This window comes from Parasteatoda tepidariorum, chromosome 1 (assembly GCF_982258835.1).
Source record: "Parasteatoda tepidariorum strain Cologne lab strain chromosome 1, Ptep-v5.0, whole genome shotgun sequence".
NCBI lineage: Eukaryota > Metazoa > Arthropoda > Arachnida > Araneae > Theridiidae > Parasteatoda > Parasteatoda tepidariorum.
The window spans coordinates 4,724,359-4,737,944 of NC_141755.1; the positions used below are offsets into that span (position 1 = coordinate 4,724,359).

The 13,586-nt window shown below is 30.3% G+C and overlaps 1 protein-coding gene across 2 annotated transcripts in view; it reads right to left on the reverse strand.

The window, feature by feature from the left end:
* Positions 1-13,586, reverse strand: part of LOC107441206 (CUB and sushi domain-containing protein 2) — a 115,534-nt gene that overhangs the window by 10,830 nt on the left and 91,118 nt on the right. For both annotated transcript variants that reach the window (XM_087158584.1, XM_043043303.3), the window contains exons 6-11: positions 12,882-13,163; positions 9,776-9,907; positions 8,562-8,738; positions 5,050-5,229; positions 4,055-4,234; positions 2,288-2,371 (exon numbers count right to left, since the gene is read on the reverse strand). In XM_087158584.1, the coding sequence (XP_087014710.1) occupies positions 2,288-2,371; positions 4,055-4,234; positions 5,050-5,229; positions 8,562-8,738; positions 9,776-9,907; positions 12,882-13,163 (1,035 nt within the window). The remainder of the gene's footprint in view (positions 1-2,287; positions 2,372-4,054; positions 4,235-5,049; positions 5,230-8,561; positions 8,739-9,775; positions 9,908-12,881; positions 13,164-13,586) is intronic.

Here is a 13,586-nt window from a genome sequence, read left to right on the forward strand (position 1 = left end):
AGAAGAACACATAATCTATAAACCAATACCTTATATTTATCATCCGGCTGAAGAAGTTTTACTTAAATATCATCTACATTTACCTACTTATAAAGGACTAGAATTATTCACAGATGGATCGAAAATTTTAGTTAACAATGAATTTAAGACAGGATGCGCTTTCGTGGCCTATCTGGAGGGAGAACCAGTTGAAAGAAAAACCTTTCGCATCTCTGATCACGTTTCCGTGTTTAAGGCTGAATTATGGGCCATTCTCCAGTCGATTCGTCGAATTAAAGAACAAACAATTACAGACAATATCTCAATTTATACGGATTCCCTGTCCAGCCTGCAAAGCTTTGGAAAACAGCAACTCTGAAGAGTATTTAGTCCACTTAATTGGGTATAATATAGCCTACGTCACAGGTTGTGTTGTTCCTACTAAATTTAACCCATGAACGGCATTTTCTGCGAGCCTAACTTCAAGCCACAAATAAACAAACGAAGTGTTCGATCGTTTAAATAGCTGCTCGCCAGATTTTATTGCATTATAAAGAAAAGTTATTGAAACTAAATAAACAACAACAACTAAAACAAATAACAACAACTACTAATAACAATAACTAAATAAACAACAACTAAATTCCATTCGTTTAGCATTGCGTCATATGTTGTTCCTACTAAATCGAAGTAGTTGTGTTTTTTTCATATTATACCCAATTAAACAAGAATTCACAAATAATATCGTTTTACATTGGATAAAAGCACATGCAGGCCATATGGGCAACGAAGAAGCTGATAGGTTAGCCAAAGCAGGCGGACTGCAAGAAAAACTTTGGAACGCGAAAAATTGATTGACTGACAGGAGAGATGGAGTGACAGCTTTACAAAGGGAAGGCACACATTCGAGTTCCTTCCGAAAGTTCAAACGAGGAAAATCATGGGGAATTTCTTTTTAAATCAATTCCTAACTAATCACGGCTGTCATGGACAACATCAGGCCAGATTTTTTGGGGGAGCTCAGCTGTGCAGTACCTGTCAGCTTGTTGAGGATTGGGAGCATATTTTAATCCAGTGTGCAAATTTTAGGCACATTAGAGAGAAATTTTTTCATTCAAAAACAACCTATGAGTTTATAAAGCAGCATTGGTCAAACCCTAAAATAAAAAAGGGAATTGAGGAAATAATAAGAAAATTGTTTAGTAACAAGGCTCCTCCCTGAATCCTGATGGACTTTTGCTGCCTCTTGTTGGGAAAGATACACTTTAAATCACAGCTTATTAATTTACCTGTTAATGTTTGATTTTTACTTGAATTTTCTCTTAAAATGTTTTTTGTGCTTTAGTTTCACGCTTTTGTCAATCTCTGCCCCTATGTGATTCCTCATTTTCAAAATTTTAATCATTTGTGTTCCTAGAGTTTATACATATATCTATGTCTTTTTTGTTTAAAAAAAGGAAAAATATCCTGGTATTTGATACCTTTAGTACTGTTGTGCCAGCCGTAATTATATTCTGAGTTACAAACATCCTATATTTTCCATGTGAAATTGTTACCTCTTATTAACTTTGCACCCCTACTGAAGATGCGACATCAATATCTCTTCTGATTGTTACTGTTTATTTTCTTTGTAATGTTTGTTCGCATTTAGTTTATTTTTAAGTAGCACTCTTTTCTGGATTTCATATTTAATACTCTACCTATTTGTTAAAACTCTAATTTAAAATTTTTGAATATGTTTGCTCATGTAATTGAACTGTTACGCTCACTTCGAGTTTCGGAGTGCCCCGGATGACCCCTTACGGGGGCGGGACGGGCTTAAGCTTGTTATTAATAGTCGCAAACCCCAAAATTGGGTCGACTGTTCAACAATGGTTATGAAATAAAATTATTTCCCGGTTTGTATTATTAATTAATGCCTTTATTACGTCTTCATCAGCTTAAACTGGCGTGGTGAATCTTAATAGAAATTTTAAAAACCAGTTTTGACACTAGTGTATTGCCAATGCATCTTCTCCATACACATCGGATAATTTGTTTTTCCAGCTTGAACAGTATTTTTATTTTTTCGATAGCAAAGTATACCGAAAATGCTGCTTTTGGCTTTTTTTTTTTTTTTTGTAATTTGAAAGAGCACCCACCAAAAACTATACATCGAATTAATCAAACTTTTTCGCAAGTAAAACTTTCAAGTTTACCATGATTCGATCTACATTTAGATTTTTGATTCATTCCGAATGATTTTAAATTGTGGAATTTCCTTCATTCAAAAAAGACTGTCCTTTAAGAAATTGTAGTAACAGATTACCCATATTCAGTCTGGCTGCTATGGATGCTCGATCTTTTTTGCTTTTGGATCCGACTCTAGCGTTGTACAGCTTTTCTTTATCCACTAGAAGACAAAAACAAAAAAAAACACTCAAAAGGACAAAAAAGAAGCTTGTTTTTATGAGGGAATTTACTAATTACAACAAAAACATATATGTCTATTTTTATATGATTCTATTTATTTTAACTAAATTTAATCTGAATTATGTTAAACTAAATGCGTGTAGTGTGAATATTGTAAGAATTCTCTTCGAAGACATTTAAAATGGCAAACTCGATAATTTTCATTTGTTTTATTTAACTCTAATTAAATACAAACGATTCGATTCTGTTTAGGTTATTTCCAACTGGATACCTGCAAGTAACTTTATCGCAGGTATAATCGTGGCATTTGAAAGTCAATCAAATCAGGATCGTCGCTTAGAGATATCCAATTAAATCTGATTTGAATCACATGATAAAATGAACAAACAATTCCCGAAAAGTTGAGTTTTACGTTCATCAAAAACTAGAATTTTTTTTTTTTTGAAATGAACACTAGAAAGACTGAAGCTTAGTATATTGCCCAAAAGCAATCAAAATGACTGGATTATGGAAGAATAACTAATGCGTAAAGAATTTTGTTTAAAATTAATTTTTAATATTTTTTGTATCACTTACAGTTATATAACAAGTTACTAGTAAATATTAACAGAACAAATTATATGCTGTACAAAAAGTCACAAAATTCTAAGAAATTGTGTCATTATATACATTATCGTTCTTTCTAATTGAAAAACAGTCAAAATGACTTCCTTGGGCAATCTAATGTTTAAAATCATCTTACATCAAACATCCCACGGAAATGTGAGCTTTTATATTTTTTTTTCCAATGCCTACCTGGGTTAACTTTTCGTCCATTCAGACATTTACAGAGCAGATTTGTTGGCCACTCTTTCAGGAACACCCTATTAGGGGGGCCAACGTTGCTGCCACAGTAACGACCTATAGTACATTGAATGAAAGAACATCCATGCCTTGCCCGGGATTCGAACTCAGAACCTTTCTGATGTAATTAGGCATTGGGGAAAAAAATTTGGCCAGTTCCCTGATCCCTACACAGTCCGATCGACAAGTTTTTATGTACGGCGTGTTAAAATGATGCTTTTAACGGATTGGTTATTCCCGCCGAGTTCGTGAGTGAAAACAAGCGCTGTTATGAGAAAACGTTATTAAAATATCATTCTTCGTCAATACAAAACGTCCTATATCTCTGTGTGATTTATATATTTTTACAAAATGCCCTGAAAATACTCTCGAACGATGATACGAAATCCAATTATTTATTTATTTATTGTTTTTTTTTTATTTAGTAGTGTTTCCTATTCATGTTGTAGTTGGAAAGATCCATCGATATAGTTTTAGGATTAAACTATTGGATTTTGACTTCATAAATAGACTTATAATTTCCTGGAAATAAATGGTAAAGAACCTCAATTGTAAGTAATTGTGTTGCAATATTGTCCGCTGTAATATCGTTTGTAGAACTTAGACGAAATTTGAAATTTTCTTTAGTGCATTCTCTTAAAAGTGTATAGTGGGTAAAATGATTTCTAAAAATGACAAATGTACCAAATTATCTCATATAAAACGCAACCAATCTTCAAACTTTAGTCACTTTTTTAAAACGAGCATTTATAGTATAAAATTCAATTGAATATAGCATTGGCAATTCAATTTTTATGGTATAAAAATTAAATTTACTTACGTTCGCATGTTGGTGGTTCTGATTCCCAAAAACCAGTTGAATCGCAGGAAATGATTTTGTTACCAATTAATTTGAAATTTTCTTCACATTCATATTCGGCAGTGGTTCCCGGTACTGTTGTATTAACTGTGACTGTAACATTAGCGTGAGAAATGGAAGGTGGGTTGTGGCATAATAGTGCTGTAAATAATATTTCTGTGTTAAATGAGTGTCTATATAATTTTTGTTTTGTTTAGCACCACTACTTTGATTGGTTCAGAAAGCATGCCGACTGCTTATAATTAAACTGGTAACTAATTTAAACTACATGGAAAAAATTGTTTTTTTTTTTTAAAAAGAAACATTAAATATCAAAAGAAAAATTTACAAATTATGCATTACCACGATATACTAAAAAAAACTTATGCAGATAATTGCATGAATAATTTTAGCAATCATATGGAAAAATAAAAGTAATAGATCATGCTTCTTTTTTTATTGATTTTAAGTTTTGCAGTTGTGCATCTTAGTATTAAGGTGAAGACTGAACTAAATTAAATGAGCAATCAAATTCATCATTGTTAATAATAATTCTTTCTATAATCCGATTTTCCTAAATGCTTTGCAGGACCGAAAAGTTCAAATGAAAATGTTTCAATAAGAAATATATAGAATATGAAAAAAAGGAAACTAATTATTTCTCTCATAAATTTTAAAATTAGATACAAATTGAATGTTGGGAAAATGGCGGTTAGTTTGAAAACATTGTATTTTAACTTTTTGTGTCTGCAGCGCCATCTATTGATACACTTTGTTACCAACTTTCAAATGTGATGAGGAGAAATGTTCTGGTTTAATAAGAACAACAGAAAAGCCTACAATTTTATCTCTGTGTTTTCAATTGATTTTTTAAATCGTTCATCGATTTTGGGGCATACATTAAATACTGACTTTAAAATATAAAGGAATTTATAAGAGATTAATCTTTTTAATAATAAAAAAAAAAAAGAACTCACGGTCGCATCTTGGTGGTGGTCCATTCCATTTTCTGTCTGCATCACACATGAGCTCAGACTCACCAACGAGTATGAACGATTCCTGACAGAAATATTGTACTGTACTTTGCAGATGTTTTGTTCCATTGATGAGGGTGTATCCACCATTGGCAATATTGACTGGAAATCCACATTCTAGGTCTAAAATTTAATATGAGTTTTCAAAAACTTGATGGTCGGTATCACAATTGTGAACAATGTTTCAAAGCATGCAAAGGCTATTCACATTAAGTTTTTAACTTTGCAAAATTTCAGGTACAGTTTTATATTTTAATGCTCTTAGTGATGCCTTTAGGTTTGTATTCAAAAATAAAAGGAAAGAACGTTATTTAAAAGTTCGGCTTCATTATTAGATTATTATTATTATTATCAACTTATTCAGCAGGTTTTTTTTTAAATACACTCTTTCTAAAACGAAAGACATTTAAAACTAATATTAAAATTATTTTGTTTTCCATTTATTTTGGAAAATTGTACCGTAAACCGGGGCGAGTCTACCCATCCAGGGGCGAGTCTACCCATTTTAGTTTTATTTAATTTTCACTATTTTAAATTGCAAATAAAAAATTTTTTACCGACGGAGGACTTAGTTCAGACTCTAAGGAAGATGGAGCTGTAGTAGTTTGATCCGTTTTTATTTATTTGTCGTCTTTTTAACCGACCTGTTCAAACGTCTTTTGAGAGATTTGTATTGAAAATCTGCAAACTTTTAGTTGGTGCTCCGTAAGTATATTATTATTATTATTACTATTTTCACTTTGGTTAAGTGATAAACTTATCTAAGACTAAGATTACATTAATTTTGTATGAAAAAAAACAAAAAGAATGTAAGTTTTGCTGTTGTGAACAAAAAGCCAGAATTCGCGGGGCGAGTCTACCCATTCGTATTTAGTTTTAATAAAGCATAATAATATAATTTAGAACTTTGTTTATATTAAAATTAAGTAATTTTAAATGAATTTGAGTATATTATTTTAATTCTGCATTGATAAATTTATCATTAATAAGAAAATTTATAGGTTAAATATAAATGTAAATATAAAATATGTTTATTTTACCTATTTTTTCAATTTTTATATTACAAAATTAACTTTTTTTATTTAATATTATATTTCAACGAGAAAACATTGTAAGAAAAATCACACCTCCCAAAAGAATGGGGAAAGGATTTTTCGTGATTCCCAATGTTTGAATTTCGATTTTGTTAATAATCTTTAATTATTATTATTTATTAATTGCTTAATTGTAAATTTATATTAATTTTAATTTATTTTTATCAACAACAATCAGAAAAAAATGTTATTTTATAATGTTAATGATTATAAAAACGAAACTGTGATCAAAATGTGATAATCGATCAAATACTCAATTTGTGGTATTTTATGAATAAAAAAATGGAATATATAATAAAGTTATGAATTTTACTTCATACATATCCCATATGGTAACTAAAATAACAATTTAATAGTAAAATTTGATTATTTACAATGTTAACATTCATTTTAGTAGAATGGGTAGACTCGCCCCATACGAGAGATTTGTCAGCAGTTCTATAAAAATATACAGTAACAGCGTAACTGTTAATATTTTCTAAAATCGATTTCACAGCTTTAAAGAGGGATAAATAGCGATTCCGAAACACCTATTAAAAGCCTTTTTTCTTTAATATTTACAAAAGTTTGACCACTTGAAAGTTGACAAACTGAAAAAAAATGGGTAGACTCGCCCCGGTTTACGGTATCTAAAATGTAGGTTTATAAATGAAAAAAAAAAAAAAAATCACTGCAACATTATAAAATTTTTTCATTAGTTCTTTCTTGATTTTTCTTGCCAAAAAAATATTCGGTGCGAATAAGTAAAAATCAAATTTGGAAAAAAGCGAATATAGAAACAATTGGCAATAAAACATATAATCATAACAATTGGCAATATTGTCTTATTCTAATTGGCGACAATGCTGCTTCATTAATTTTCGTAATAGGTATACTGCTGCTGCTATAATCCTAATTGGTGTTTTTTTTTAATATAAAAACTAAATATACTACGGTTGATATCAAAATACCTCTGAATAGGTCTTTACGGTCCACCAAAATGGATACCCACTGGAGAAAATTGTTGATTATGATAATTTCTCACTATAAATAGTTGACCTCGTTTTTGACAAATGATATTGAATATAATTAATCTCTATTTTGAAAGGATAAACTTTTAAAAATACAATGATATAAAGATACCGGGAAGGACAACAAATAATAAATATTAAAAAAAAATTGTTTTAACTTAAATAACTGTGTCGGTATATGCCTTTCAGTTTTGTGCATTATTTTGTAGTGTTGATTATTACTTATTTATTGATCTGTGATGCCACAATAGGCATTATACATTTCCTAGCTTTTAAAATTTCTTTCATTTCTTAAACTTACTTTTTTTAATCATTCTTATTTGAATTTTAATTAAATGAAACTAATTATTTAAATTTCATTACATTTTATGAAAAGCGAATATAAAATAGTTTATTCTTTTCTTAACAATCCATGTAACGGCTAACTTTTTATTTCAATACAAATGTAAGACTCATTCATTCAATGTCGTGTCAATTTCTTACCACGAAAATATTTCAGTTACATGGTTATGTTAATTCTCGCAGTCTTCTTGGCGATTCGATTTCGCCAAATTATTTTCAAATTTAACTTTGATCATGGCTTAATTTCTGGCTCTGTTATCTTTCGATAAATCGCCAACCATGGATCTCTTCCTATGCTCGTGACTGTCCGTTGGGAACAATTCCTTTACTTTCAATTTAGAATTATTGGCGATTGGATTGGGGGAGGGGCTTTGGGATAATAATTCTTGGGGGGGGGAGGGAATAATTTTTAACATAATAATTCTCGATTTTAAGAGAATGATTTTCTTGATCCTTATCTTTTTCTTATCTTTTTTTCCATATTTTTGAATGTGGCCATATTCTATTCAATATTTACTTAAAAAATAAATTTTTCCTAAACGATTTTATTCATTTTTCTGGGATGAATATCCTTATGTCATATCCAAATTGAGATGTATCTGAAACGGCATAAAAATAGGGTTAATACTACAATGATGCTAACCACTAAATTAGACTGATCGCCACCATCATATGATTCTTTTTTTCACTACGTACTATAAATGGGTATTGAGCTAGTAAAGATATATATTTAAGGTTGATGTTGATATTACGAATCAACTGGTTCCTTTTTTTTGTAAATTAAAAAAAAAACTTTTTTATTTTATGAATATTATATATATTTACAATAACTCTGTACTTATCTCCCAATCTTATATATATATATATATATATATATATATATATATATATATTTGCGTTTACAATTAAATTAATAATACTAAATCTATTAGAATAAAAAGGGTTTTACTACGAAGAAGTAAATATGGATAAATATAATCGAGATCAAATCATTGCCAAAAGTACTTACATGTACATTTGGGTGCGAATTCACTGAAGAAACCTGATGGCATGCAGGTTCTTGAGCTGGGACCTAAGAGCAAATGTCCGGGATTGCACTGATATTCAATTTCAGCTCCAACATTGTTGGATCTCATCAATAGGGTGGAATTAACGGGTCTCTCAGGTTTTCCACAGTTTGATGGCCCTGTAAAAATTACATTTTACTTAATAAATCGAAAAAAGTATGCTTTCTTAGTTAAATCAAGGTTTTATATTTTAGCGTAAAAATTTAAATAGCTAAAAACGTGAAAATAAAGAAACTTTTTTCGAATAGAAAATACTTATTTCTACAGAAGGAGGAACCACCCTCGTTGTTCAGTCTTAGTTTTTTAATAACGACTCCTCTTAACAACGACAGCAAAACGATGAAAAGTTTAATAGTATTCGTTAATATCCACTAAATTCCGATATAATGCCCTTAATGCGAGATTTTTTTTTTAGGCAACGGACTTGTTTTTGAAATATCAGAATAACATTTCCTACTACGCGCTATGTTTATTGACTGTATGAGTTTGATGAAGTGGACGAAATGAATTGTATTACTGGAGATCTCACTTTTTACGAGGTTTTAAACCAGTTCTTAATTCATAATGTTCGCGAGTACTGTGTAGTAACATTAACCGAACCGTGGTAATTCAGATGATAGAGTGCTCGCCTCTAAATGAGGTGTCTCAGGTTCGAATTTCAGCGGGGACTGGTTAATACGAGTTCTGCTTCCGGCTCGCGCCGATCAGAGTGCTGACATGTGTTCCTGAGTGATATGGGTTGTTAGAATCCCTTCACTGTCGAGCTAACAGCGGGAGGTTTTCGTTGTTTTCCTCTCCATATAACGTAAATGTGGGTTAGTTCCACCACGAAGGCTAGCTTGTCTCATTGGTTGATTCCGGATTGCGATCAAAATTACAAGGCTAGGTAGTTGAACATTGATAGTCGTAAACTCAGAATTGGGTTAGCTGTTCAACGCCAGTTATATAATAATATAAATTGATGACATTCATCAAACGATGTAGATTTCTCGAACTATAAGCGTTTTAGTGAAGTTGAACATAGCAAAGCTATGTATTTAAGCAAGCGATTTCATATTACCGTCACTAACTTTCTAGGATATTAATTTTTAGACCCTTTTAAATTGGAATTCTTCTATTGTAAATTATTTATGAAACTTTCCTTAATTATACTTACTATGTTCACAGATGTAGTTGAGTTCATTATCGCATTCTGTATCAGACCACAACCATCCATTCTTTCCGTCGAACCGTGAACAATTATCTTCTTTCGGAGGTATACTCCAGAAGGATATACTCACGTCTTTCCCTAATGAAACAGAAGATAAATAACTTTATAAAATATACGGACCACAATAGACTAGAAGTCTATAAAATAAATTCAGCAACCGGCAATTTTAAACTATCGGCATTTACCTTTTGCGGTCGTGTTAAATTTATATATAGTTGTGATAAGTGGCCGGAATTAATTTTAGTCGTATACGAAGGATAACGTAGGAAGAAAAAAATAATTTATTTCTTCCAATAGAAGGCAAAACGCTATTACGATTAGACATAATTTGTATCATAATTATTTTGAATTTTATATATCTCCAGTTTTATCTTATTTATAGTCTTAGGTGAACAGTATTATTCAATACTTTAGATCATTATGGTTATTTGCTGTCGCAGCTGAGAGTAAATATACGACTGGAACGGTATAAAAGCTTTGTTAACTGAGAGTAACAATTAAACTGGAACAGTAACAAACAGCTCTGATAGTTGAGAGGAGATATACGGCTGGAACGGTAAAAAAAAGCTGTGGTTGCTGAGAGTAGACATAAGACCGAAAGGGTTAATTTTCACATAACATTTTTAATTCTAATTCTCCTGCTATGGTAAAGGAATAAATGTTTTTGCACAAAACGTTAAACCAAACATAAAAGTTTAAAATAAAGAAAAAGACTATCAAATTGTTTCTTTTTCTCTATGTTATTGACTTTTTCATCATTAAAATCTTACTATATATAAAATTCTAATGATGGTGTCGCAGTTTTCCATTGTTGTCGGTGCATTTTTAGTGGCCAGAAAGTTATTTTCCTGTACTGCTATTATTACGCTTTTAATTCAAGAGTTTAAAACTAAGAGAATTGCTGTTTTTTTATTAGTATTATAATGTAAATCTGCCTTACATTTTAAGATAAAGTTATTTAGAAAGGTGGTCTAACAATTATTATTTTTGAGCAAATAACATTAATATACTGTTATAAATTACAGTTAAAGAGATCTGTTAAATGATTTAGAACTTAAGGATCAGCTTCATGCACAATGAGATGCAGGCAAAAAAAAAAAAAGGATTTAATATATCCTACCGTTTGGTAAGCGAAAATATTAAATTAAGGATGTGAACTCATCAAATTTGTTTCAACAATATAACGTTATAACAACATAAATGTTATTTAAAAAAATGATTACTTAGAAAAATCACTTCTGTTTACCAATAGATCTAAATATCTAATATATATAATTCTCTTACGTGGCTCCCAAATTTTGGCTGTATCTCTTTTCCGCCGGTGGCAACGTTTGCTTTGTTTTGCTTACGCTACTATTTCTCTTACACGGCGAATCGACCCATGATTGCCGCTAAAAATGTCACATGCCAAATCTATCTGAGGTGACTCAACATATAGCGCTTTTAAAAACGGAAACTGAAATAACCAGAGAGCATCAACTGCGGCAATCTCATACTATTAAGCTAGGCAGAAGTGAGTAGTCTTTGTCGATAGATCTCTATTTTAGTATTTTGTCGAAAGCGCTTTTTTCACGAATTTATACATTACGAATTTCTTTGACGATTTTTGATTTATATCACGAATTATACTATAGCACATTTCTAATAGGTTTAACGAATTACATGTCATTTATTTGAATTCAAATTTATTTTAATGACTTAGTATTTACTAAAAAGATGTAATTTTTTTATATGGATTTGAATGATTGTTTTGAATTCTTAGAATTGTGTGCATTTGCAATGTACCTAAGTTAGTAGCGAGCGAAGCGATCTTGGTACGCGAAGCAAACCATATAAGATTGCGTAGCAATTTTCAGGGGTTGGCGAGCGTTAGCGAGCAGGGGGCGCAGCCCACTAGTATTTTAATAAAAAATAATTTCCGTTGTTTAAAAGTTGAGGTTTCTTTAATGGTTAACTTAAATAATCAATAAGAATAAAAGTTTCATCAGAAATTTTTTCATATAAGTTGGAAGAGCCTCATAGATATTTCTATTATATATTCTGCTATTTACTTTAAAACTGTATTTCGGAAAAATATGTTAAGATTTATCGCGCATTTTCATTTAAAATTCAATTTATTAATATACTTTAAACTGGTAGGAAATTTTAGATAGAAGCTTAAAAATTAAAGATAACTTTCATTACCATTGTTAAATATTTTTAAGCGTTTGAAATATTCAACCCTCACTTTTTTTTTCTTTCAAGAAAATTTATTTGAACAAAAACATATTTAGAGTGGAATTTTCTTTTTTAACGAAATACTAAACATTTTAGGCATTTTTTAATTAAAGAATCTTATCAAATATTTCATAATTAGAAAAACAAACTATCATATATTCAATGAATATCTATCTTTGTATTTATGATGTTAAAAAATGAGGGGAAAAAACTATGCTATTAGCTTCTATCTGCTGTCGTTATTTTACTATACACTCCCAAGTAATTCTTTATGTATTCGGTTTTCCGCAATGACTGCCCTTGAAATTTCCTTAGAATCTTTTCAAAAATGAATTAAAAAGAAATGCTCATTTTTAATAACAAATGTATATTCAAACGAGAAAAAAATGACAACGAAACTTTAAAAATCTGTTGACTCACAAGTGAAAAGGGTTAAAGGGAAAAAAATCTGGACCCGTTTGATTGCTAGATAAAACTTAAAAGTGTTTCAAATAACCACCATTCAATATTTCTCTGTCTCCTCCGCGGCAATAAAACAGGTTTTGTTTTCTGCCCTGCTTTTTTTAGTTACGATTCGTTAGATTTCGATAGAATTTTGTCTTTTTTCTTCATTTAAATATTAATTTGTATTGCATAACGTGCATACTCTTTTAACTATATTTTTAAAAGAATTCTTAAAATATGTATATTAAAAGCGACTATTACGAAGCACTGTGTATTACGAAGCACTGTGTAGTAATATTTTGGTCAACGATAAGTTACTTTCCAAGTGTAATTCTCTTTAATGCGTAATTCCTCAGAGTTTTGTAAGAAAGTTATAAAAAAATGACATTACCATCGATCCAGGTCCATTTATTTGAGTCTGGTTTCCGTATTAATCCATTCCAATAATCTGAATTGGGATTTTTTCTGTTTAATTTGTAGAGTTCCCAACTTAAAAATCCTTGGAGGGCAGGACTTGTTTCGTGTATGAGGGAACCACCCTGTTTTGAGCAAAACTTAGTGGCACTTTCCAATGTCCTTGGATTGTTGTTGTAGAAAAGGTAACATTTCCCGTTATAGGTGGCAACTGTTGATGGATCTTCATCGAAAACGGGACATCTTTCTACTGGTACAACTGGAGAAAAAAAAGGTATATTTGAATTAATGAAAAAAACTTCTTGGCTACGTTTATAACTGAAATGCGTGTTGGATGATTTTTAACCGTTTCAACTCGATTGTCTGTAAAATCATCCAGTTCTACCCACAGGATTTGAATTTTCTTTGTTTTGGAAAATTGATTTGTTATTTTTTTATTTTATTTTATTTATTTATTCTTTTTTTGTAAAATCATGTTTCTAAGTTTCCATTATATAGATATTAAAAACAATGGATAATCAGTAAGTTATTAATCATGTAATCATATAAATAAAGATCTTCAGTTTGTGGTGGAAAGATGATCAAAAACTAGATTAAGAAGTTTTTGTTTTTATGAGACGTCTAATATGACTTTAAAACTTATTATGTTTTTTTTACACTTATGTTATTTTTATACATAAAA